The following is a 26,810-nucleotide window of genomic DNA, read 5'->3' as shown; positions in this document are numbered from 1 at the left end:
CTTCAGAGTCCGCTTCTTCTCACAGGTGCATACTTGGATGTCCTCGACACATTCCCCTCGCCAGTGTGTTTTTTGATTAGCAGCATTGCTTGAAAGCTGCCCTGGTCACTGAAGGGCCTCCTTTATGGAATTTGCCAGCCACTCTCTAATCAAGTTTTCCCATTCTACCAGATGTTCGCCGTTTATCAAAAGTGCTGTTGATGATGGAACGGCATCACCTCTGTGAAGTTTAGGAGTGCAGCTTTTGGGGCTTAAGTCATTTTGACTGTACAGTTCTTGTCCCAACACACAGCTGACCCTTTGGTCAACCCTCAGCTGTGGAAATACAGAGTTGTTCAGATGAGGTGTTTACAACGTGATGCATGTCGCTGCCATCAGGACAAATTGTGCTGTACTGTGAGTGCACGGTGTTTTTGATGTTAGTGGGCTGTGAAAGTGATTTAGTGTGACTTCTCTGTGCATCTCGACAGAGGTTTGGTTTTGAAATCCTATCAGGGATCGCATCCTTTACGTTGAGGTATGTGCACAGCAGGGAAGTCACAGCAACGTTACATGTGTAAGAAGAAAAGGAAATTCAAGGCCAGGCATCTCATGGAAACTAACCTGTAAGTCTTTGGCTGCTATGTGATTACAAAGATCCCATCCCATGAGACTGACTTTGTGTAGGTTTCTCTGTTTACTCATATATGATGCTTTGTTGGTGGGGTTTGTTGTGGTTGCAGTTGTTGTCAGGTTTGGTCAGTGGTCTGTATCCCTGCCAGTTGGAACTAAAGCCAACACAGAGCGTCCTATCTTGTTTGCCACTGAGTGTGAATTGAAGAGTTAGCAAGCTATCTGGACAGAGAGGTGCGAAGAGGAACCCTGCCGACAGCAACAAACGGCACACTTTTCAAAGTTCACGGGGCTGCAAAAAAATCGTGCATCTTGTAAAACAGTCTGTCGGGCCAACTTTGTAAAAAAAAATTAGTGAACACTGAAAGGTTAGAAAAAGAATGAGGACGCGTGAAAGCAGACAATAAGAGAAAGGTCAGTGATCTGGATTCCTGGAAAAAGAAGACGGTAAAATTTATGACTTTGGCCCCCTGGAGACAGCAGAGATTTTTTTTGTTGTCTTTCTAAACAACCGCAAACTCGGTGTTTCTTACCGTCAGAGCTCTGCAGATAAACAAATAAATCTGTTTTTTTTTTGTTACTCATTGCATAAGAGCTCAGGTTTAGATTTTCATCACTATCGCTGATACCGCTGATGATCAAGTGTGTTTGTATGTTTGTGTGCCGGCTGCAGTCTTACCCTAACAAACTCGCTGTCGGTGCTGAAACCAACCCCCCAACTCGCAGGCGGATCCAACTTGAGCTAATGGGGATGTTATGTAGCAGAAGCCCAATTCTCAGAAATCTCTTCCTCCCTGTTCCTCCTGCGGCTATGACAACACACTGTCAGCCACTGCCTACTGACACATGCACACACATCGGCTGAAACACTCACACACACGGGGTTAGAACAGAGGTTTCCAAAGAAAAATTACATCGTACGTCTTTCACTCAGTCACTATACAAAGCATGATGTAATGTAGAGCAGCTGTAAACTACTATTGGCACCAGGCCTGCACCTCATCAAAAGTAAATTATCCTTTCAACACAACCACAAGTGCTCAGTGCAATGAAAAATCTGCCTCAACGCATTCTTTTCAACCGTGCAGCGCTACCTTATACTGTGTTTCAAAGGCCTGTTGAGTCGTGTTATGTAATCAATGTAAAATATTATCTGCATACAGTTCTAACCCGACATGCCACCTCTTTCTGATGTCTGTCTCCCTGACTGCAGACTATCTGGCAAAGCATGGCCGTCTCAGTGAGCTCGAGGCCAGGAGGAAGTTCTGGCAGATCCTGTCAGCGGTTGAATACTGTCACAACCGAAACATCGTCCACAGAGACCTGAAGGCAGAGAATCTGCTGTTGGATGGCCACATGAACATCAAGATTGCAGGTACAGTAACGCACAGCGGGGAGCCAGAAACTCACTGAATAATGAGAAAAATATGATGATGACATGGAGGTTTTGAGCGGTTGCCTGCTATGATCTCAGCACTGGTGAAGTCCAGAAATGCCTTAACTACCTGCCCGAGCTATTTGCACAGTGTTGAGAAGTGGCTGGAGGTTGCTTGTGAGATCGCTGTTGGCTCAAAGATGCCACTCTTTAAAAAAAAATCTCCTCAAGAATCCAGAAGCTTGTGCTACCTTTTCAAAATTGATGCTCCAAAATCCCATCCCCAGTGACCCTCCCAGCGTTAATTTGAGGGGGAAACATTAAAGATGAAGTAGGACAAAAAGAGGAACAGGCCCCGAGGCGGAGATTTGAGACTAAGCTGGAGGTCTGTAGTACAAGCATCAAAGTGTCATTATTAAGCAACTGACATTTAGAGTTAGCTAGTGAGAATGTCACGCTACTGCTGTGTCCTCAGACTCACGAGTAGGGGAAGTTGGGGTACTGAGAGGGACAAATTTGGGTTTAATGGAGGAGGAGCAGAGGTGATAAAATGGATTGGCTACTTTGGAGACAGAGTAGCGGATAAGAGGATGAAGGAAGAATGATAAGAAGCATTGCATAGCAGGGTGGCAGGGCTGCAGCTGTGACAGTGCTCTGAAAGAGGCCGAGGTTTATCTTGGGCTTTATACAGAACTGATACTGAAATCCATCTAAAGTGAGCTGATCACATGCGGGCGGCTAATAATACAGGTGTTAAAGGATACCAGACACTAAGCACAGAAAATGCCCTCGAAGGACTTCATGAAATAATTGAATAAAATTGTTGTTTCCTCCGATAAATGTTACTTTCAGGGGGAAAAATGACAGATGAGCTCTCCCCTGAGCACACCAGTTAATCTTTAAACAAGCCATTTATCGGTGGGTTTTAATTGTTCCTAAAGATAAAACCATTTAAGAACAAAACAAACAGAACTATAGAATAACTAATAGAGAAATGACTGTTTTACCTGCATCAGTACTCCCATCTTCCTGTGCACGGTTTCTCAGAAGGATCCAAGATGATAACCTGGAGATGTTATTATCCCAGCAGTAATTTTCACAAACATGACTCACAGCCGATTGTCCGCACAGCAGATTAGATTTGAAGCAGGAAAACAATGAACAGAACATTACCTGGCTTGTGATTAGAGAGAAAATGTCTCTCGGGAGGACATCGGCAGCAAGGTACATTCTGTGCTTCACTTACCCACAACGCGCTCTGACAAGTTTGGCAAATGGCACATGAAGTCGAAATAAGTAAACATGTCAGATTTGCACTGTACTTTAGAACAAGTCATTTCCCCCCCAGTTCTTCACTTCACCTTTCTGTGCTGTATTAGGTACACTGATGTCAGTTCATATCAACCATCTATTCAATCAGGCTGAAAGAGAGGTGAAGACTTCTCTTTTTTCGCACTCATGCTGCACTAATCTGCATTTAGAGCTGCAGCTAATGGTTATTTCCATTATGAAGTAATCTGCTGATATTTTTTAGACCTTAAATGAAAACTGGCTAGGGCTACAACTAATGAGAAATGATTGATTGAACCTTGCAGTTACATTTTTTTTATGCCTATAAAATGTCGGAAAAAATAGTGTAAAATGTCCGTCACAGTTTTCCAGAAGGCAACATCTTCACATTGGTAGTTTTGTCCAAGTAGCAAGGCCAGAGATTAACTCTCTGTGGAACCTCTGGGCAGAAATACTCTCCTTCTCTTTTCTCTCATACTCTAAGACTAGTTAATGTGCATTCCTTTAACCCTCAGAACCTCCAAACCTGCTGGTGGGTGTGAAAGGCATGTCATCTTGAAAAAATATCGACAAAATTATTCAATTAGTCAATGCCAGAAACTGTAAATACATATATACATATAGATTGGTCAGATTTTCAACTGTCCTACAGTTTTTAAATCACTCATGTTTGACTTCCAGCTCTATTGGGAAAATGCACCAAAACGTGATGATATTTCACCAGAAAGTGATAAATTCTTCTTAGCAGATTCTGTAAAACCAAATAAATCTGCGCTCCTTGAACCAAGATGCCACGAGTCAGTGATAGTCACGATTTCTTTTTTTCGTGTTGACATTATTCTGCCCTACCTAATTGCATTCAAATTTTTTGCTTTCCACTTTTTAACGTAATAGTTTAAAGATTCTAAATGCTTTTTTATTCCTTTCATTGTAAAGCTGCTTTGTATGTATGAAAGGTGTGAGACAAAATGTTTGTTATTTTTAACTCGGGGTCCCTCTTTTTAGTTTAAAATGTACTTTAGTGGTAAATATAGAATTGATAAAACAACATTATTGGTAAATCACCGCACATTCAATGCCACATTGCAGTCCCAGGGCCGTTGGGCCCGTTGTGAATCTGGAACATGGCCCAGTTGGTGATTCAGTCTTCCAGACTAACCATCCAATGTCCAAAGATGTCCAGTTTATAATGATACGATGCAGGTAAAAGCAACCCGCATAAATCCTCATGTTTGTGTACCGGGCACCAGAGATGTTTGGTATTTTTGCTTGATGATTGCCTAAAACACTTCACTGATTATTAAAAAGACTGATTCATTTTCTCTTTCCCAAGTAATAGTTTCAGCCCTTCTCTGAATATCCAGGCTCATACAAAGTGCCTGTGCTTCTGGGCTTTTACTGCAATCCAGTGACGCCTCTCTGCTTTCTAAAGGCCACCTCTGGTCAGTCTGTATGAAGCTTAACCGGCGGTCAGTCAAAGAAAGGTCACGCTCATGGTGGCTGCAGAGGAGAGCAGAGCAGTAGCAGCAGGGAGTGCCCTTAATGTTTTCACTTCAAACAGCCCCTTTACGTTCGACTTGACAGAGCGAAGGGGATGGAAAGAGAGGAGGAGGCATAACAAAAACAAAAAACAAGTTGCTGGATCAGAGAAAGAGAGGAGGCTGCCTTTATGGTTTAGCAGGGAATGTATGCATTTTATGTTTTCGGTTGTGTTCAATTTATATGTTACGGAAATCAAAACTGGTCTAGGAAAACCACTTTTTAAACACAGTGTGACACGATGTCTTGTATCACTACTGTTATGAACACGTTTACAGCCACATTAAATGTTATGTGAATTTCTCAAGGTTGAAACCATCTGCAGAATGTGTTGCCGAATGTGCGCCAAACCCTAAATGTGTTTCATGGTCAATTAAATAGTGACGACTTTGTAGACTATACAAACAGTCTCCAGATCAGGGACGCATGTTGAAGAAACCGATTCTTGCTTCTTGTATACACACTCGATTTTATAGGAATAGAAAGGAAACCATTGTGCTCACATCGTTGCCTGCATTATTGATAGTCAAAATCAAACAAGCAAAATTGAAATTCAATACAGTCTCTACTTTGGTAATCAAGTTAAACATAAAGCAGCTAATCTGCTGAATCAGGACTGTGGGCAAGCAGTTTGATGATAATCAGATTTGATTGATAGTGAAGAAAAACAACCCTCCAATTGCAATTAAATTCCGATTCAGACATTGATAAAACCTGATTGGTGCTCAGAGGCGCAAGTAATCACCTTTGTCGACCGAGGCCTGCTCCTTTCAAGCCAGTTAGAAGAGCAACAAAATAAATCCACGTTTGAAGTTGCCACAAAATAAAAATAGAGAAAATTTGTCATCAACATAGCATCCTTTCAGAATCCCACTCGAATCTTAGAAATTTAAGCAGTAGAAAAAATATTAGATAAACATAAGTAGAAAAATGGCCTAAAATATAAACATAAGCATAAAATGTAAAAATGTGCATTGTACTAAGAAAATAAAGTATACAGTGTAATAAATTTAGTTATAATTGTGTTATTATACAGATATGTAGTTGTTGCACATTATTGAGTGAAGTGGATGTTAGTTCACTGCTTACAGGTTAAACAAAAGTTTTTATAGGTTTTACATCTATCTAAAATTTCCTACTATTAAATAACTTTACAATTCTACAATTTAATTTAGCAGACGCTTTCGTCCAAAGCGACGTACAACACAAGCAAGAATTCAGACATAAGGAAAAACCTGTAGTAAGTGCAAAAAGTGCTTCAAGTGTGACTGGTCAAATCGCACCAAAAGCTAGTAGTGCAAAGGAAGGTTACATCTGCAAACACCAGAGTGTACTGTGTTGTGCAAATTTTAATGAAGTTGCATCTCTGTATCTTCAGGAGTAGAAAAGGGTGAAGTTTTTAGAACCTGAAGGATATGAGGAGAAAGAAATATTTTTAGATGAAAACAAATGAGAAGCACAAGGAGAGAAAGGAAGCAGAGCATCCTAACCTGCCGCCAGAATACCAGTGTTCATACCTTGTTATTAGAAATGACAAATTTATGACTACTGGATGTTGCTCTCTTACAGCTGCATGATTATGTCACACCCACATGCACACACACACACTGTTGTAAACTGATAGGTGACATGTTTGAGCTAATATTATGCTAATGCTGTTGCGCGCGACACACACACACACACTCCTCCGCCCCGCCCTTCCTGTTGAGCTGTGACTGCTGTTGGTAGCCTGCAGCGTGCTGGAGTGTTTGACGTCAACCAGTCTGCTCAGTATTCAGCTCCATGAAATGGGTCACAGCTTCTGACGATAAACCGACTGCACTGCTCCGCTCGGCTCTCCCTGCATATCGCATCTCACCTTCACAGCAGCATCACACAGTAAACATGCTTGTAATAAACCCACTGTGTCACATGGCTTTACCTTTCATTTTATTTTGACCACACCTGCTCGCTGCATTGCAGTAATTAAATGGTTTGACTGCACGCACGCGCACACACACACACACACACACACACACACACACACACACACACACACACACACACACACACACACACACACACACACACACACACACACACACACACACACAGTTGAATCTCCTATTCACTTTGGCACTGTATTAGTCTTTGAAACCTCATTCCTGCATATATTTGAGGAAGAATCTCCTTTTCTGTTGAGTAACATCAAGAAGCAGCCTGCAATATAGATTATTCATTCTTCAACTTTTTTTTTTTATGTTTTTGCCTTTTATGTGAAAGCACAGATTGGTCGGTGTCCAGATATAACTATTGTTATCATAGTATAGCAGTAGTGTAACTCCTAATTTTAAACCTCTAGACGCCCACACACTCACACCCTCAATTTTAGAGCAAAAACAATTCATTGTCATACAGAAAAAAAAAACAATAATAATGTTAGTTTATCAGTGTCGTTTGCACATTTTTAAATGTGTGGATTTACTGCCTTTTTCTGTTTTTGTGCTTTCAACTGCCAGTTTATTAGATACACTAAAATTTTAGCTTCACGTCAGTCTAAATTCCAGAAATACCTCTCTTTAGTAACGCAGCAGCAAAACAATGATCATAAAACAGAAGAAACATCTCTGTTAAATGGTTTGCATAAAAACTGAACGTTTTGACCAACAGGAATGTACGATTTATAGCAGTACTGTAGTACCAGACTGCATCATCATCTAGCGTTAACTATGTGTGCCTAACAATGCAGCCCTTTGTGTAAAAAAAAAAAATAAAAAAATAAAAAATTGTATCTCTGAATTTTGGTTCTGGTTTGGGTTTCACAGACCAAACAGAAATGTTGGCTGTCATTTTACAGACAATGCAAATAATTCCGAAACTGATTCAGTGATTCATGGATAATTAACAGTTGCTTCATGCAGCTCTGCACAATGGGAGAAGTTGTGTTCTTGTGTGTAAGCCGTGGGTGTGGTGTGTCTGAATGTGACGTATAGTTTCTTCTCAATTATTTGTCAATTCTCATAATGAGGACGGAAGCAAAGGAAGATACATTTGTTACACATTCTGTCTCTTACTGTCTCACACACTGCTTTGTGTGCTTGTGTGCATTAATGTGTGTGTATGAACCCACATCACCTCCAGCCCCATTATGTAAGCCAGATTGTTTTTTTTTTTATCTGTTATTTATTTGTTTTGCAATACACTTCTTTCTGTTTATGTAACTGTTTTGAATTATGGAGAACGGGTGGGGGTGGAGGGTTGAGTGAGCCTGATGGTGTGCTCCAGGAGCTGTCAGGTCCCATGACATCATCCCATTGACAATGAACTAAGCATGGAATTTTTCATCTATTGTCAGTTCATTTTTTTCTCTACAGGTCTCAAATCATTCATATCAAAATCATTTATGTTAGAAAAATAACTACCACTGCCCATCAGAAATGGAAGCTACTGGATTAACAATGACAGGAGGCAGAGAAAACCATCAAATTGCCACATCTAAGAAGCTATTTTCCCTCCCAGCTCTAGTAGCAAGCGCTAGTAGCACATCTTGCAAAAGCCAAATGAGGAAAAGACACAAAGGATCATTTGCTGGAGAAGATTTGGGAGCGAGGGAGATGGGATGAGAAGGAGGGAACGTGTGTGAAAGTGATATGAACTAATCTAAAAAATGGGTTGGCTGAGTGATTGCAAGCACACGCGTTGGCTCAGTGTGATTTGGCTGATTTTACTGCAGCTTTTAGTTGGATTTTAATGAAAGGCAGACGTAAACTTCTGCAACATTTTGGGTGTATTTGTGCAAATGTAAGATAGAGTTCTCTGTCTTTCTCCCCCTAAGATTAAAATCTGAGTTTGAGTCATTCTGCTGACAACCAATCGGAGCGCTGCATGAGATGACCTCATGTCAGTCTCCCAGGGAGGTTACCTCATACAGAGGCCCATTTCCTCAATGTACAAATATGTGGATCACATACTACATTATGCAAAACCTGCATGAAGACACTGAACGTATTGAGCAGCTTTGTTCTGGACTGCTTCTTTGTACAGTCCACAGCAGATATTCATAAAGTGCCCAACCTTTTTTTCTTTTTACAGTCACAAGCACAACTGCTGCAAACTGTACTGTTTAGGATTATCTCTTACCTGCTTCCCCTGATGTTGTGCCCTGTGTAGATTTTGGATTCGGGAATTTCTTCCAGCCTGGGGAGCCTCTGGCCACGTGGTGCGGCAGCCCGCCCTACGCCGCTCCAGAGGTCTTTGAGGGACAGCAGTACGAGGGCCCACAGCTGGACATCTGGGTGAGATGACTGATTGCATAAAGAAGACAACTGTGCCATGTTCTTTTTAATAATTCATCGAAACACGTGGATTGAGTATACAGATCACATCCTGTCATCTCTTTCCTTGAGTACATTTTTAAGCACCCTTCCTTTTAACAGTGGAAAATAGTTTTGATTTCATACCGTCAGCAAGTTCTGTTCCTGTCGTATGGTGATGTGGAGGATGATTTCCCAACCACTGCTCAAAGCCTGTAATATATATCACAGCCATTTACGATATAGTTGCATGTTCATTTGGATGTGGACTCATGCACTTGCAGATGTACATGTAGGAGAGTGCAAATAGTAATAATCAGCACTATTTGCATCCAGATATTTCTGATTGATCTCCTGATTGTTCCTGCCCTGACCTTTTTTTCTGTGTCTGTTTTTTTCACGTTTCTAGAGTATGGGAGTGGTGCTTTATGTGCTGGTGTGTGGCGCGTTGCCCTTTGATGGGCCCTCTCTGCCCGTGCTCCGACAGAGAGTCCTAGAAGGAAGGTTTCGCATCCCCTACTTCATGACTGAAGGTAAGAAGCACTGAGCGACTCCCTCTGGGATATTAAACACAAAATAAGATGTGTCAGCCCCTACAGCTCACATCCCTGTGAAAGCACAAGCATGTAGTGTGTTTTGTAAGACGCCTTCCAGTCTTTTTTATCACAGTCTATAGACGACATGAGCAAAAAATGTCATGAAAATTCCTGTGAGGAACACTGACAGACAGACAAATGGATCACACTTTCCTATTTGAGTCACCATACTGCTGGATGTTCGCTTGCAGGCGCTTTTGTGGCTGCAACCAGTCAGGAGGTCATTTCATTAGCGGTAGAGCATTATGCTCACTTGAAGGGGATACAGTATGAAGCACTCTGTCATTGTCCGCTGTAATGTGTGTGTCTTGTGTATGTGCGCACACGCAGGCAGCAGAGTGAGTCAGGTTGGCTAACTGTCTCAAAGCAGCCCTGCTGTTAGCGGCTGTGCTAGCTCGCTGGCTGCAGATTATGTCCAGAGCTGGAGCTGTTTATGTAACCTGGGGAAGAGCCAGTGAAGCCCTCCAGCAGCTTGCCTGTCTGTCTGTTTGTATGCCTGTTTGACTCATACTATCTGTGAGACATCTTCCTGTCCGTCTGTGTCCCTGTCTGTTCCTCTTGTCCTCTTTCTCGGTATCCCATCTGCAAGTCTGAGGCAACTTCTCCACAGGGGGTGTGATGCGAGAGTCGGCCAGAATCCTTTTTTTAAATGTTCAGGACCTTGAAACAATTAATACATACGGGGAATGTAGGAGCGTAATGTCAGCTATGTGAGCCAGACTGACACTCGAACCCGCCTCCCCACCCCCAGTCCAGCCCCTGTTCCCTGAACAAGTAGAACAGAGTGTGCTGATTTCTTCATCCAGAAACAGTCCATCTTATTTCCTCGTTGCTCTCACCGGCCAGCACTGTGGTACACGGCACAGCCTTGCACTGCACAGTCAACTCTCACTAGAACATGAAAGCACTGTGAATGTTGAGGTCTGCTCTCAACTTAGTGACATACTAACTACAGAAGATGCTGTCTTTTTCTGGCCCTTCTGTGGCATATTGCACAGGCTGTGTGCATCTCAGTGGTGCTTGTGGTATTCTTGTTGTCTTCTGTGTAGCCAACCACAGCCTTCACCGAAACAAAATATAAATATGAAGAATAAAAAAACTATATCTAAAAAAATTTATAAAACAGATAGCAAAAAGTCAGCCTTAATATCCCTGCTCCTCAGTATCGTGCAGCACCATGCTGTTCCCCCTCTCGGTGCAACTTTACACCACCAGGGCATTGCAAGTGTTAAGTGGGATGGTTCAGTGGTTAAGTCATAGTGGTGTAATGCACTGGCTAAGAACAGAGTGTCAATCAATCAGCCAGCCGGCTACACAGTCATGCAGTGCCGACCTCTTTACATATCGAGCCTTCCCTGGTGGTTAGGAAAAGCTCAGCTTCATCTGTTGCTATAAACAGGGCTGTAGCAACAAGAAGAGCTTGAGAAACTTCTGGGTCAAATAAATTGTGGTGTATTGTACTGAAATATATTTGAAGCCGTTTAACTTAGCAACTGCACAGGCAGTTTAGAGGCCACAGCATGAAGTAAAAGTGCAGTGAAGAGCACACTGGTTATATCCTTAATGTGAGAGAGAGAGGGGGGGGATTGAGTTGGCTGAACTATCAGGCACGAGGTAGAAAAAAAATGTGATGTAAGCAGACGTTAGTAGATCAGCAGGGCAACTGAGAAGAATGTGCAGCAGGGAGTTAACGTTGGCAGCCAGGTCCTTGGGCTCTCTGTTATGCACTGCTGAGATCTCTCTGTTAGTCTGTGATGGAAAGCAGAATATTCAGTGCAGTATAACATGCTTACGAATGACCCACAGAAGGTTGTTTGTGGAAAATTCTACAATTCTACAATTTCATTTAGCAGACGCTTTTGTCCAAAGCGTCGTACAACACAACACTTTCTTCGAAAACTCTTTTTAGAATATTTTCATCTATGTGCTGTGTCTAAATCCCAAATCAGAAACTGAACACCTTTAGTGACTCACAGGAATCCTGCTTTGTTTTCAGGTTTTTGAAATAAATACGCTAAACATATACTAATAAAAGAAAGTCTTAAAGATCAAAGAAATAATAAGCAGCTGCTGGGCTTATTTGTTGAAAACACACCTGTTTTGCTTTTAGGCTATAGCGGTGGAGTAAATTGGTAAGGATGCCATGTGGCGGGCAGGAATGCAGTGCAGGCAGTAGGGGTGCAGGCAGGCCAAAGCGGCACAGCCAGGGGAACTGTAATCCTGTTAAGAACCCAGCTGTGTCTGACGTCAAACTCATCTAGCTACTAACTAGAGGTGAGGAGCTCTCATTAGGAGGGGAGGAAAGTAGAAAAGAGTGTAGTCATGCTGCTCAGAAGTGACAGCAGGAGAAACTAAGAAAAGATTTTTTTTTAGATTTTAAGCTCTTTAAGTGTTATTTCTGCCCCAATTCATCTGAACCACTTTGATGAGGATACAGTGCTTTGTGGCTTAATTTGCTTCATCATTGTTCATACAAAAAGTTCTCCAACATAAATAACCTCTTTCTTCTTGGAAAATGTTGTGAAATATGCACGTCTATAAAAATCTTGTGTGATTTCTCTTTCCACCCCTTGCAGACTGTGAACACCTCATCCGCAGAATGTTGGTTCTGGACCCGTCAAAGCGTCTGTCTGTGGCCCAGATTAAGGAGCACAAGTGGATGGCTCTGGATGTTCCAGTGCAGAGGCCTGTCCTGTACCAGCAGCCTCTGTCTGCTGACGGGGAGGCGGGTGTAGGAGAATACAGCGAACAGGTCCTTCGCCTGATGCACAGCCTGGGTATCGACCAGCACAAGACTATAGAGGTAAGCTGGAAGCAGGACCAGATTTATTCAACTGTGGTTAAAGGTTTGAAGGTCAAAGCTAAAGTCAGTGAACACGATGATGATGAAAGTGAACAGTGGATGAGAATCCCTCTGCGTAAGGAACAAAAAGATTTCTTTCATTGTGGCTGTATATCTTGTTCAGGTTCACCTTCACCGTGCTGCACAAACAGGATAAAAATATGTGAATTAAGTTCTTCTTTGTTATGGACTTGAGGGACAGATTTAGTACGAGGACTGGAACTGGTCACCTTGGGTAGTTGCCTGCTTTGTCTAAAGAGTGTAGATACAGTGAGGAAATCAATTGTTGGACCTCCAATGGGAAAATTATTTGATAATTCCCGAGCGTATAGTGTCAATAGCACATACACACAGTACACATGGGAAATGCAGCTCACATTTGTGCCTTTGCATGCATGATTCTGTTTTGGGTCTTCTTTCCTACGAGCATTGTGTTACAAGTGTAGTGATCTTCATAAAAATATAATCAATTTTATAGAAAGAGGCTGCTTGATGATGCAGGACTATATTGTCAAGATATCTAATTACTCTTTTGTTTATGTTTCACATAAACACATGTTCAGGAATGTAATATGCATGAATAAATTAAAAATGTTTTGCCAATATGAATTTGAAATTCTGAAGCAATAAATAACATTATTTTAAATGTTCAGCAAAGCAATCACAATATAACTGTAAACATTATTGTTAGCTCTTATAGGAAACGAAAAATATATTTCTTTACTTAATAAACACATCTGAACCTTTAGACCAAGTATTTATTGATCTGCTTATCTTCTAAACTCAAGAAGTTTCTGGGCATATTTTGATATTGCATTACATTTTTTCCTCACTGTGGGCTCATTTTTTCATTGTAGTGTAAAGTCCTGAACCTGAATGGAAACAGCACAAACATGTCTTTTTTGCAGTGTTACATAGTTACAATACAGCTTAACGTCATTTACATAATGAGACAGTACAATGTTTTCCAGCTTCCCACATTTATTAACAACGCTGGAAAGAAAGTTGTTGACTGTATATGTTTTACTACTTACATTTTTTATTTGTTTTTATACTCTTCTCCTATCTGCTCTGTGTAAACACAGTTTACAGTTCAGCCCAGTGTTCCTGACTTTTTGTCACGTGACGGTTGGTCACAGATGAGTTACTACAAACGGTATTTGGTTAGTGTAAAACCTTTAATGGCACATGTAAAACAATTTGATTTAATTATGGCAATTTCAAGCTTAGATTCGGTGGCAAGTGGCAAGTCACAGTTGAGTAGTTCAAAGACTGTCAGAAAATTGATAAGCTGATGATTCTTTCTGGTTTTACAGTGTCTGGCTCTGAAACATTTTGGCAGTTTTACTGAAAGATGACATGCCTTTCCAACCCGCTGGCAGGTTGTGGGATTTAGAGTGTTAATCGACAGGTGAAGAGGCTGTAATTTATCTGCACCATTTTCTGGGTGCTGCCTCATCTTTTAACATATTCTCTGTATTGTATTTTTTATCTGTATTCAGCTCTTCAAGCTGCTGCAATAACCCACTTTCATACAGGAATAATTAAAGAATTATCTCGCCATATCTCAAGAGCTGTCACAGTTAAATCATCCAAAATGCAGTCTGAGCTTCACTAATAACTTCATTTACCGACGCCTCCATTTATATCGTCTGTCACCCTCCAGTCTCTGCAGAACAAGAGCTACAACCACTTTGCTGCTATCTACTACCTGCTGGTGGAGCGACTCAAGGCCCATCGCTGCAGCTTCCCTGTCGAACAGAGGCTCGACGCCCGCCAGCGACGGCCCAGCACCATTGCCGAACAGACGGTCGTCAAGGTAACCACAGGGCATCGGGGTCGCAAGGGGCTTTCGAATAATGTGCACAGATTACTATCCAGTCCTCTCTGATCAAAGCTCTGTTATTCACACCTGCACCCAGGAACAAACAAATAGACGGATGCGACCCATTCATGTCTTCATGTGCTCTTTTGCAGCCTCGTCCTCCCAGCCTTGATCTTATGCATCTCCCTCAGTTACATTATTCATTATTTCATTTTCTTTACCCACTACCTCTTCTTACACCACTCTTTCATTTCCTTCACCATCTAGAATCTGGCTTTCTTGTCCCTTTAGGATTATAAAGTCAAATTATCTGCAGGTCATTTTTGTTGTAATTACAAGGATATTGTTCAGAATTGGCCAGAATTGGAGAAGGTTTTTCATATTTAATGTCAAAGACTATTACCATCTCTGTTTTCTCCTTCTGTACAGTCGACCAGTGGTTCAGCCCAGGTGGGTTTGCTCCCGCAGGGCGTTCGTCTGTTGCGTTCCCCTGCTGTGCCCCAAGCCTCCTCTGATGCTTTCACCTTCCCCCAGACTGCATGTCCCCTGGAGCAGAATTTCATGGTGGAGGATGTCAACACACCAAAAGTAAGTCCAATTCCAGTAAAAACAGGCTGAGTCTTTTTCAGGGAGTTTTTTTTTGGTCTCCTTGCATTTGTCCTCTATCCTTATATCACTGCTCACTCCCATACGGCATTTTGGTTATGGAACTTGTTGTTATCACGGTCATTATCAGCTTGCACATGCACTACCCTGATAAGCTTGACAGTGATTTGCTTTGATAAGCATACCCACTCGCCGCAAATCAGAAATGTCTGTGCATGCCTGTGTGTGCGTGTGCGCCACATTTCTTTGAGGTTGGGAGCGTCAGCTTGCTCCGTCAACCTGCCAGAGTGCAACTGAATTGTCCTCTTATGTAAGCACTCAGCCAGCACTCACATCTGACAGGACAGCTGCCCGTCCTGCAAGGCTCCTAGACACACAGACACACACTGCTCCCCCTTTTTCCTCTGTTTATCTGTGCCAGCCGACGACCTTTTCCTCTAGGCCTGTTGTTGGGTTTTACCGCCTATTACAGAACACAGTCACCGGTGGTCTGACTTGACAGCCTCACACACCTGCAAGGCTGTATACACACACACACACACACACACACACACACACACACACACACACACACACACACACACACACACACACACACAAGTATCATTCTTTGAGACTTCTTTTTCCATCCCACCGCCACTCCTGGCTCCAATAAAGAAGGATTTGTACATTGTTTAATGTGTGTGTGCGTGTGTCTGTGGTAAGCAGAACAGAGCCGAGAGTCTGAGTGCGTGTTATCTGCGTGAATGGAGTCTGGTTATGTAAGCGGTCCTGTGATGATGATGTGACCTAATGCAGAGCTGAGTGAACACACATGGACAGGAAGCTGCTGCGCGGCTCCAGAGATCTCGACGCCCAGACTTCCTACCCATCAGCCAACAGCTCATCTTTTCGTTTTTAGATTTTGGCTTTCTTTCTCCTCTCTCCTGGGTCTTTTACCTTTTTTTTTTAAACTCTTCCATTCATCTTCTATTTTCTCCTCACCATTTCTTCTTTATCCTTTAGCTTCTCTCTCCCCTTATGACACCAACCTTTTTTTTGCTTATTTCTCAATGTAGCTCTCCCTTCTTGTCTTCAGTGTGTTTGTTGAGTAATAGCATTCCTATCCCAGCACACTACAGAAAGCAGATGGGGGAATTGGGCAAAGTTGCTCTTTCCAGACCAACACCAGGCTTTCCGGTTACTGCGGCAACTCATGCAGATGATTTGTGTGTTTCTGTGTGTGTCAGTCACACGGCACTTTCAGTCATAGCTCACTTCCTGGCCCTGCATTCCTTCATCCCCACCCTCCACCTCTACGCCAACACACACAGGCCTCCATGCTGTAACAAACACACGCACACTCCCAGTATGAGACCCACTGTGGTGAGTGGAGGGAAAGTAGAGGATGGAGAGTAACTAATGGAGCCCTTGTTCTCAGCATGCTGTCTGCCCTCTTGGATCCAAGTTGTCGAGTGCAAATGATGGATTTTTTTGTGTGTTTTCTTATGTGTACACTCCTTGGGGTTTGACTGATTTAAGCAATAACCTGCAGTTTTGATTGTTGTTGTTGAGTGTGAATACGTCCTTTGCTCCTCAGTTCAGAGCTGTTGTCATCCTGTTTTAGTCAATTTTACATGTGCAGTTTCTATCTCTGCCCCCATCTAGGTGAACGGCTGCCTGCTGGACCCCCTACCTCCCCCCACTGTCCTCCGCAAGTCCTCCACCTCGTCGCCTAGCAACATGATGGAGACATCGATTGATGAGGGCATTGAGACTGAGGAGCCCGACACAGAGGATGATCCATCCCACCTGCTCTCAGCCTATCAGACAGCTCGATTCGGTCAACGGCGACACACCCTGTCTGAGGTCACCAACCAGCCCGGGCCTTCGAACCAAGGTATGATGTCACCTGACAGGCTCTGTTACATGCTATCTAATGATAAAATACAACAGTTTTCTGGATCACTGCCTTGACATGGTATGAAAAAATTTGCCTCCTAGGTAAATTATTCACTCTAGGCCACAACCCCTCCATGGGTAGCGTGGACTCAGACATTGGCTACGATATGGGCTCCATGCACAGTGACCTTGGTCTGCTGGAGGACCCCCCCTCTCTCACTGAAGTGGTACCAACCAACAGCTCCGCGGCTGGCGTTACCCCTACGCCTTTCCTGAGTGCTCGGCCTGCCAACCCGGCAATGGCAGCCCTCACCTCCCAGCACAGGGAGACACACAACCGCTCCCCCATCAGCTTCAGAGAAGGACGTCGTGCCTCCGACACCTCCCTCACCCAAGGTCAGAACCAACAGTGTTAAGCTGTCATTTCTTGCGTCAAAATCCACTCATTGTTCTCTTTGGATGCCTCAAATTACCAGCTTTTCTATAAGACTAAATTGACTTCATAATATGTGACACTGTATTTTTACTGCAGTTTAAGGTCTAAGATTGGAGAAGGTTGCAAAGCACAATGGAAAAATCACAAAGTTTGTTACCAAGCATTGGCAGTAGGAGACGAATTGACCTTAAAGGGAAGCTGCACTGTTTTTCTACATGCGTGGTTGTGTGTCTTTCAATTGCAAATTGGTCTTAGGACTAAAAGTGTAGTACACCTGAATCTCCTGCTCAACTGTTAGTTGAGTTAGATTGTGCATAATGTAGGTTCCAGGTTTTGACAAGGAAGAAAAATGTATGGAATAAACAGCATGTTATCTCTCATTCTTCAGCATCAACGTTGGTGCTCTTCCTCAGAAAATCTACTATGGACATGCAATGCTAAAATCAGTGGTGTACTCCTAAAAAGCCATACTGGAATACAGCCAATGACAAGACAAGTCATTTTATCGTCTCCTGTAATTCTTATACTACTCCAATTACTCTCTCTGCACAGTTGAATGCAGCAAGTTCAGACATGCCCTTGAGACGCTGCTGAAAAACATTCAGTGACAATGACTGTCTGAAGTGGATGTAGACCTGATGAGCTGAGACAGATGCTTTGAAATCATGGATCAGTCATATATAAGTGTCAAAAAAATGATCTGACATGTCTCTTTAAGCTCAGTAGTTACTATGAGCTTGCTGCATCAAGCATCATAGTACAAATGTCTGAGGTTAATGCACCAGACAAGATGAAGAAGTCTGATCTGCATGCCACAGATGCGACAACCTTATCTATATCTATATCGATATATGTATTATATAGGGCTTCCAGGTAAAAATGCCTCATTGCCACCCTCTCATTTGCTCAACACCCCCCTCCCCCTTCTTCACACACTTTTTCTCTGTCTCTTCCTCCTCTCTTCATCCTCTCTCGTCTTTCTGACAACTACAACCGTGATGATTCACCTTATGAATCACAAACAGATATTTGAAGGTTTCAGCCCACATATCTTTCTCTCTCCCCCCTTCCCTCTCTTTTTCACTCGCTCTCCCTCTGTACTGCTCATTCCCTGTCTTGGTTTTCTTTCTCTTTTCAAAGTTTCAGTCTGCGGCAGGCAGGATTTGTTTCTTCTCCACATCAGAGAGCAAGAGGAGCCAAAATATAAGAGGGAATGTTAAACAACCTCTATCTACCTCTTGCTTTTTTCTTTTTTTCCCCTTCACAGCTACTTTATTCTGTGCCTGCTGGTTGTAAATCACCTGCACTTTAGCCAAGAAGAACCTATAATTATAAGTTAAAAATGTGTGTTCCCTTCCTGGCTCCACATTGACAGTCGGCACTGTGCGCTCCCAGTTGGTATTTGCAGTTATTTATTTATTTATTTTTCGTAATCCTCTTTGGAGAGTGTTGATGCGGTGGATTCTTTTGCGTCAGACTGCTGACTCTGGTTTTAAATAACTACCCACCATCACAGTGAGTCAGGTCCCATCGTTCACAGCAACAGTTCGTCACCACTGGATGGGTCTTATCAGAGCTGCTTGCTGTTGCACACACACACACACATACAGACACACACACACGCTGTCACATGGACAACACACAAATACACACCCACAGCGACTCATGACGTACATCCAGTCACATTGTCAGAAAGGGTGATAAAAAGTGCTAACTGGTCATTCGGTTTGCTAGCGTCAGTGGGGATTAAGTTATGAAAGGATGAAGCATTTCAACATCCTGTTATGAAGATAAAAGTGTTTTTTTTCTGCAGATCAGGTTCAAGAATCAATGGTGACTTTGTTTTGTGGGGATTTGTTTGTGCTCTCAGGTCTGGTCGCCTTTCGGCAGCACCTCCAGAACTTGGCGAGGACCAAAGGCATCCTGGAACTGAACAAAGTCCAGATGCTGGTGGAGCAGATGGGCTCCGGGGAAGGGGCCGCCATGGGCCACCTGGGACCACAGCACCACTTGCACAACCTCCTGGAGGTCAGACTCGCTGTTAATCCCACACACACACACACACACACACACACACACACACACACACACACACACACACATACTATGTTTTTCTATCATTGTGGGGACTTACCATTGACTCCCATTCATATCTAACCCCTAACCCTAACCAAAACAATGGCTAACCCTAAAGAAACGTTTTTGCACTTTTACTTTTTTCAGTAACAACAACATGGCCAAGAAAACACTGTTTAAACTTGTAGGGCCCGAAATGAGGTCCCCACAAGTGACATAGTTTTCGGTTTTCCTACAGTTGTGGGGACATTTGGTCCCCACAATGTAGCAAAAGCTGAAACACACATATACATACATACACACACACACACACACACACACACACACACACACACACACACACACACACACACACACACACACACACACACACACACACACACACACACACACACACACCTCAAGATCTTTCTTTTCCCAAACCTGCTCTCAGCTTCAGTTCGTCTCATGTCCTGACCCCATGATGTCCAGGGGAAAAAAAAGCAGGCACCCAGGCTGTTGTGTAACCCCAGGAGAGGCAGCCAACTGTGGCTTGTTTACTGTCTCCCGTCCCCCTGGGGCCTGGAGCCTAGGCCAAAATGAATGCAGCTATTGTTGAAGTCACTCAGACTTAGCCATAGCCCTGACTAGAACTGCAATCGCACAAAAAGATGTGCACAAAAATACACAAAATTATACGCAGACAGACCCACACTGCAGGGGGAGCCGTTTGGGGGAAGATAAGTAGGCTTTCCTGTAAAAATTAAACACAAGATCAATCGCAAAAGCTGACAAGATCTAGTCATTTTCCTTTTGTCCATCACTCATAATGCAATAAAGCAGCTCTTTGTTGGTTACGTTGCTCGAGGCCCATCATCCTTTTAATTTGCTTTCATTTCATTTACCTAATGTGTAATCCCTATGGTACATGCCATTTAGAGAAAGGCATCTGGCTGATCAGTCACCACACAGGCATTTGTTCAGGAGACAGCGAAGACAATTCAGTTACACCACTCGATGAATCACCAGGACTTTGACACAGTTTTATAACCCGACAGGACGGGGGATCTGGACCCTGGAGCAGTTGTGGACAAATACATGTGCATAAACATCCCTTGTTGTTCTGTTTTTGTTTAAAGGGTGAGGCATACAAGCATCAAGAGGGCCTAGCTTTATATCAAGGTGGGCCTCAGCCGCCTCTCCTGTCCCGCAGACAGAGTTTGGAGACACAGTACCTCACTCACAGACTACAGGTACAGTCTTAACACCACCTACGGTATAACTGCAGTACATTTAATCAGCAACTGGTCCATACAAGTCTCTACATGATACAGAGCTGTCTTATCAAGCCAAATGACTGCTTTGCATAATGTTTAGTGATATCATTCAGAAATATAAGAACTATCAGCTCTGCCACTATACAGAAATAAAACAGCAGTTTGTAAATGGTTGCCATGGCAATTATCCTGATAAATGATCATGAGACCAAATCTCTCTTCTACCCAAAAGGCCAACGTCTTGGCTAACAGTCCGGCAAGCTGCCAACTTTTTTGTAAGGAGACTCCTCGAAGTTTAGAGCAACAGCTGCAGGAGCACAGGTAAATCACACTGCAGATGTCTCCTCCACACATTTGCTTTTTTATTGCTTCTTTTCCCTTTTAAAACATATTTCTGCTGTGTTCACTTAGCTGTGATGGCCTTTCACTGCTAGAAGATTTAGAGGCCCAAAAAAGTATTAGCATTAGCATTAGCAATTGCAAATGAATCCAGAAAGTTAGCAGAGTTAATAATAATGCATTTTACTACAGAGAAGAACCAAACTTTGTTTAAACATCCATGAATGAAACTAGGCGTTGGAGCCACAGTTACTCAGTGAGGTTATCAGACATTTAACTTGACGTTGTGTTCTTGGCTGATTTTATGTTAGCGAAGGGGGCTGTTTTGTTTTTGTTTTGCTCTACCTTTGTCTACAGTTGGTAGTAGCAGTTCATATTGACCAAAGAAGTATGATTGGCTTATTTCTTTAGGTTGATGGTTTATGCATTTGCCTGCCTCATCCATGCATCACCATGTTTCTGTCTGTATTTTTCTCTAGTTGTGTAGGAAGATGGCATCCCCTTTCCTAATCGAATCTCCTAAGCTCAGATTGTTCAAATGTTTCTCCCAACTGTCACTGTGCACAGTAGATTTATTTGAATCAATATTTGAAACAACAAATCGTTAAGCAGGCACCCATTCAGATAAACAACAACTCCTACTTGTACGACACATGCATTCACCATTTTAGTTTCTCGGTTGACTTTTTATTCTATATTTTGCCCATAAGTGCTTGTGGTTAAATTTTGGAAACTTTTTGTTTTTAATTGTGTTGATTCCATTTTTTTGTTTTGTGCTAAGTGGATGCTACTGCCCTCCCCACAGACTGAACCAGAAGAGGATGTACTTGCAGCAGCAGCCACAGGGCATGGGGCTGCAGGCCTACTTCAACCAGATGCAGATAGCTGAAGGCTCCTACCCGACAGGCAGCCCTGCTCTGGACCCAGTGGTGTCTCAAACTTCCCCTCAGGGCCCCCCCATGTCAGCCCCTCACCAGCCCCAGAATCAGCAGCAGGGTAGTCCTCAGGCCTCACCGCCCTTCAGCCACCCTCATAGCTTGAGCCCTCTGATGGAACCTGGCGAGGGCTTGGTTTATGAACCCTACATGAGCCATCACCACTACACCCAACACCTGCCTCCTGGATCTCACCTCCACCACCAGCTCCACCATCCCCAGCCTCATGAAGCTTCTGTCAGCGGCCTGGGCTTCAGCTACCCTGCAGGCTGTGAGCAGCAGGTGCTGGGGCCTTCCCCCGAGGCTCTCCTCCCAGAGCAGTACGATTTCTCGCTGGATCCGTCCTCGCTGCCCCCTTCCACTCTAGGGGAGGTCAACGCCGGAGCTATGGCTGGAGTTTTGGCTGGTCCAGGCCAATCAGACGTCCTGGGCCTGCCTGAACTGCAGGGCTCCCTCCTGGACAGTGAGATGATGGAGACCGTAGACTCTCAGCATGGCTTCGTACTGGTCAACTAAAGCCAGCTGAAGGGGTTATTAGAAAGCAGTATTAAGCAATGAGAACCTACACAGCATCAAGAGCAGAGAGAATGGAGATGTAAGTGGAGGCCATAAGCGTAGCAACAGGGAAGAAAGTGTTAATTTTTGTACAACTAATACAAACTTCATTTCTTAGTTGTGATGAACTCAACCTTTCTACCAAAATCATCCCTTAACCTACCTCCCTTTCTCCCTCTACTCCTCTGTTCTCGTTCTCATCAGTCCTGTGAGGCAGGAACAGGCCCGATATGTGGCACAATGTTGAGCTTCGCTGTGCTGACTTGGCGAGGCTGCTCTTGTCACGTACGTTGTGCCCCCTGTGAGGACTGCGCCGTGCGGCCCACGGGGAGGGGGGATGCTGCACATCCTGGTGGCTGCTACAGTGCATCATTTCACCGAGAAATGGTTTTGGAAGTGAACTAATTTAGGACTGATCAAGTGGCAACCAAAAGCACAAAGGCTGAAAGTGCTTTTTGTATTTAAAATAGGACACCATCAATGACAATAGACTGGTTCTCAAAACCCTTTGGTGCATTTTTTAAAAGATTCCAGTAGATTTAAAAAATTAAAAACAACTGAACAAGAGCAAATGGCCCTCATTTATCATGGTACCATGAGTATCACCACAAATTCAAATGTTAAGATGTCGGGTTTTTTGTTGGTTTTATAGCCATTATAGGAGTTATTTACACACTAATGCACAAAGGCTTACATGGAGTCATGTGTAGGTTGCAGCACTAGTATATACACTATTCCTTTAGAAAGCAGGTAACTTTCATCATTTGCCTAAACAAATAACATAAATGCTACAATTGTGCTTTTAACAGTGATAAACTCGCTCCAAGCTGTTTTTTAGTATGACTAATGAGAACATTAGTGTAGGCTACGTGACATAAATATTTGTTTTTTCTTGTAAAATGTAACTACTGATCCTGATTAATTTCTTACACTACTGAACTGCTTTTCCACCTTTACCCAATTGCACACACTTGCCAGATTTCATTACGCTCAACACGACTAGGAAAATTCCCAGTTTTTTGCAGGCGAAATGGCCGTGTACCTATTTAACAGCTGAAATGTGGGTCATGCGTTTGCCTGATAAATGAGGGCTGATGGAATTAATACGTTGGGTTGAGAAGTTGCGGTGTTAGACAGTCGATATTCTATTTTTGTGGCAATACTGAAGCAATATTAATCCTTAATGTGGAGAGACTGTAAATGGAAGCCTCACCTGTACAGCCGACTCTGATTGGTTCCCGGGGACCTCTGAGTTGTCAGCAGTGACATCACTTGAGCTGATGATGTAACCAGGAGATAATCCGTCATTCGTTTGCCCTGGAAGTGCCGGGATAAGCCTGGAGACAGCTGTATGGATGGAACTGTGCAAAAGTTTTAATGAAATAACTAGTGTTTATTCATCAGTTAATGTCATACAATGTGCAATCAGAAATGCCTAAATCAAATCAATCTTTGGTTTGACCACCCTCTTGCCTTTAAAACAGCGCTGGTTTTTCTCAGTACGCTTGCACACAGTTCTTAGAGGTACTTGGCTGGTTGGTTGTTGCAAGCATCCTGGAGAACTTGTTCTGTCCCAGTTGCTTCCGACTCTTCATGTAATCTAGTACTATTATGTTGAGGTCAGTGATGCTGAATAAACACATGCCTCTCTGCTGGTATGATGTTATGGATACGAAGCTAAATATAAAAATATCTTAAAACTTTTGCACAGCACTGTGTTTGTGTGTGTGTTTGTGTGTTTGTTTCTGTACACACTGCAGAATTCAGATATTCTGCGTCCATCACAGGATTTGTTGTCATTACTGAAAAAGACAAACACTGTATTACAGCTTTCTTCAGAGTGACACAAACTGTGCTTTCCCTCTCAGTGCAGTTGTAGCTTTTAGATAATTCTGGTTTACATCCTCAGTGCTCCAGTCATGCCTCTGTGTTTTAATGATGAATTGTGTTTATGATAATAGAATGACCCCGTGAAGATTCCCTGCATTAGATTTCATGAAAGAATGTTTCCTCTCTGACGTTGAGGCTGCTGTGAGACAAAGACCAGCAGAACATCAGTCACCTGACACTGGATTTTGACTGTTGGCTCAAAATCAGTCTTTGACTGACAGCAAGCCGGCAACAAGACGAGAGATCTCTTTTTTTTCACAGCACTTACTGTGTTCAGTCTACTTGAAGCACACAGATGTATGTTCTCTGACAGATGATGATGATTTAAAAGGAAATCCTCTCAATTGGAATAATAGGACAATGAACGTCACAGGGCCGAGATGAAATTATTAACTGTGACCATCTGTGGCCTGTGGCCAGACAGTGTGACCTTCAGTAGTCGTGGGTTAAGCTGTAGAGGTGTTTGTAGTCAGATTAGCCTTCACACAAGGCAGTCACTCTGTGTGTAGACTGGACTGAGCACATATCTTAGAGTCCACAATCAGACTCTTAAAGTACAGTGATGGTTTGACTAGGAGTCTCTATAGTTGCAGTTAGCAGACATTAGTGTTGGCAAGAAAATGTGGACCAACTGTGGTTGCAGTCCTGTGCAAGATGTAAAGGAAAAATCCACCCTAAGATGCTTTTAATAAGTTCACAACAGATTAGTGCTGGGACTAATGATGAAGTAATCTGCTTATTGCTTAGTTTGTTTGGCCTATTTCAGGCTAAGAAAAATGTCAAATGTCTCTCACCAACTTAAGCAAATAGTTGTAACAAAAATTGCTGCTAAACAATTACATGTCTCCTTTTGTCAGCTTTACGGTCAATTAACACAGCTGGCAAGTTTTGCTGTCAGCCTCTCAGGATCTAAGATCAACTGCTTAGTAAGTCACCATTTGCTCTCACATTTAACAGTCAAATGGGCAGAGATACTAATAACTCCAGCTACAATGGCCTCATCAGACCACAGTGTAATGCAGCCAAAAGGCATGTTGCAAAACAGGTCTTGTGGCTGCATTAATAGTCCCACCCTTCAATTTACAATTAGTCGGCTAGCTGGATATGTTTATATGGTCATACACCCACATTTTATTGACAGAAATAGGCTCACACCCAGTTTGTGGGTCATGTTGCAAATGGCATTTTGAAAGAAAGAACTGTACTCACGGGTGTGAGGCTGGTTGCAGATGAAATAATTATTCTGGGGTTTACAGATCATTAAATTGTCAATACTGATGTAAGAGCATTAGAGGGTGGATTTTGCCTTGAAGTGAATGTTTTGATGATTGTTTTGTTTATTTTATTTTGATTTTGTCAATGGTAAGGCTAAAACTACAGGATGATCTGTGGAAGTTGAATACTGGAGCACTTTGACAACAAGGGGACGAAGAGATGTAGCGAGAGAGGAGGAGGTGACTGTGGTGGAGGTGGAAAAGGTTTGTATTGCTCTGCTGTTTCCTGGCAGATGAAACGAACCGTAATCTGTAGGAAACACCTTTCTCCTCTCTCTTCCCCACCAATAATGGACACAAAACAAATTTCTTTCAAAGAAAGACCAGACATAGTAACACTTTATTTGATTGTTGATTTTAATCCAAGAAAGAGTAACACTTTTCACTTTATTATGATAAGTGTTCTTTGTACAGATTAGGGGTGTTAGTGAACCTTCAGTGCACACTCAAGTTGCACCGAATTTTGTGTTGGAAGTGAATAGTGTTCAGTGTGCCTTTTACTTTTTCGTATTTTCAGTCTAAATTAAGATTTTGAATAGCACTATTATTTCTGGTTGGACCCTTTTATCATTTTATTTTATTATGATTACTTCTTGCTTTTCTGTAATTTTTTTTTTCTGAAAGTAAGTAGAGCCAGGTTTTACAAAGGTACAAAACCAAAGTCCCTCAGAAGTTTCCCTGTATGACCCACCGTGTGGAGTTTTGGAGCTTCTTTGTCAGCTTCTCTACCGTGCTTTTTTTTCTCGTTGGTCAATCAGTGTATGCCATTTAAAAGTATTATAGCAATATTTCTCTAGTTGAAGACTAAAGTCATGAAGATTCTAGTGGATGTGTTTCCAAGTATCATAATTTCACCTCCTGCTGATAAAACAAACAAAAAAAATCAGTCTATCAATAGAAAATCCAGTTTTATATTTACCTTCATTGATGTTGACCACACATAAGCTAACTTGCTGTTGAGATTAAAAAGGTTTATTGAAACGGAATAACATTGTGTGTGTTTCTTTTATGTGTGTGTGTGTGTGTGTGTGTGTGTGTGTGTGTGTGTGTGTGTGTGTGTGTGTGTGTGTGTGTGTACGCGCGCGGTTACAAAGCTGCCACTGTCCTATGGTCCTCTTCACATAATCCAGCTGTCCTGTAACTTCAGTCCATAGTCGGTAATATTACTGGAGGGTTGCATGATGTATGCGT

General features: G+C 42.7%; 1 protein-coding gene across 4 annotated transcripts in view; it reads left to right on the top strand.

Moving 5' to 3' along the window:
• sik2b (salt-inducible kinase 2b) overlaps nt 1–26,608 on the top strand; it is a 67,969-nt gene extending 41,361 nt beyond the window's left edge. For 2 of the 4 annotated variants that reach the window (XM_022200136.2, XM_051957743.1), the window contains 12 exons: nt 1,826–1,987; nt 8,966–9,090; nt 9,518–9,641; nt 12,281–12,507; nt 14,213–14,365; nt 14,801–14,959; nt 16,625–16,856; nt 16,961–17,254; nt 19,165–19,322; nt 20,489–20,602; nt 20,859–20,947; nt 21,747–26,608. In XM_022200136.2, coding sequence (XP_022055828.1) covers nt 1,826–1,987; nt 8,966–9,090; nt 9,518–9,641; nt 12,281–12,507; nt 14,213–14,365; nt 14,801–14,959; nt 16,625–16,856; nt 16,961–17,254; nt 19,165–19,322; nt 20,489–20,602; nt 20,859–20,947; nt 21,747–22,416 — 2,507 coding nt within the window. In that variant the 3' untranslated portion in view covers nt 22,417–26,608. The remainder of the gene's footprint in view (nt 1–1,825; nt 1,988–8,965; nt 9,091–9,517; nt 9,642–12,280; nt 12,508–14,212; nt 14,366–14,800; nt 14,960–16,624; nt 16,857–16,960; nt 17,255–19,164; nt 19,323–20,488; nt 20,603–20,858; nt 20,948–21,746) is intronic. The other 2 variants (XM_022200137.2, XM_051957744.1) reach the window with 2 other exon arrangements.
• Nucleotides 26,609–26,810: the final 202 nt, after the last annotated feature.

The sequence above is a fragment of the Acanthochromis polyacanthus genome, chromosome 13, assembly GCF_021347895.1.
Source record: "Acanthochromis polyacanthus isolate Apoly-LR-REF ecotype Palm Island chromosome 13, KAUST_Apoly_ChrSc, whole genome shotgun sequence".
Lineage (NCBI taxonomy): Eukaryota > Metazoa > Chordata > Actinopteri > Pomacentridae > Acanthochromis > Acanthochromis polyacanthus.
Note: the sequence above shows the minus strand (reverse complement) of the source record. Positions and strands in the feature narration are given on the sequence as shown.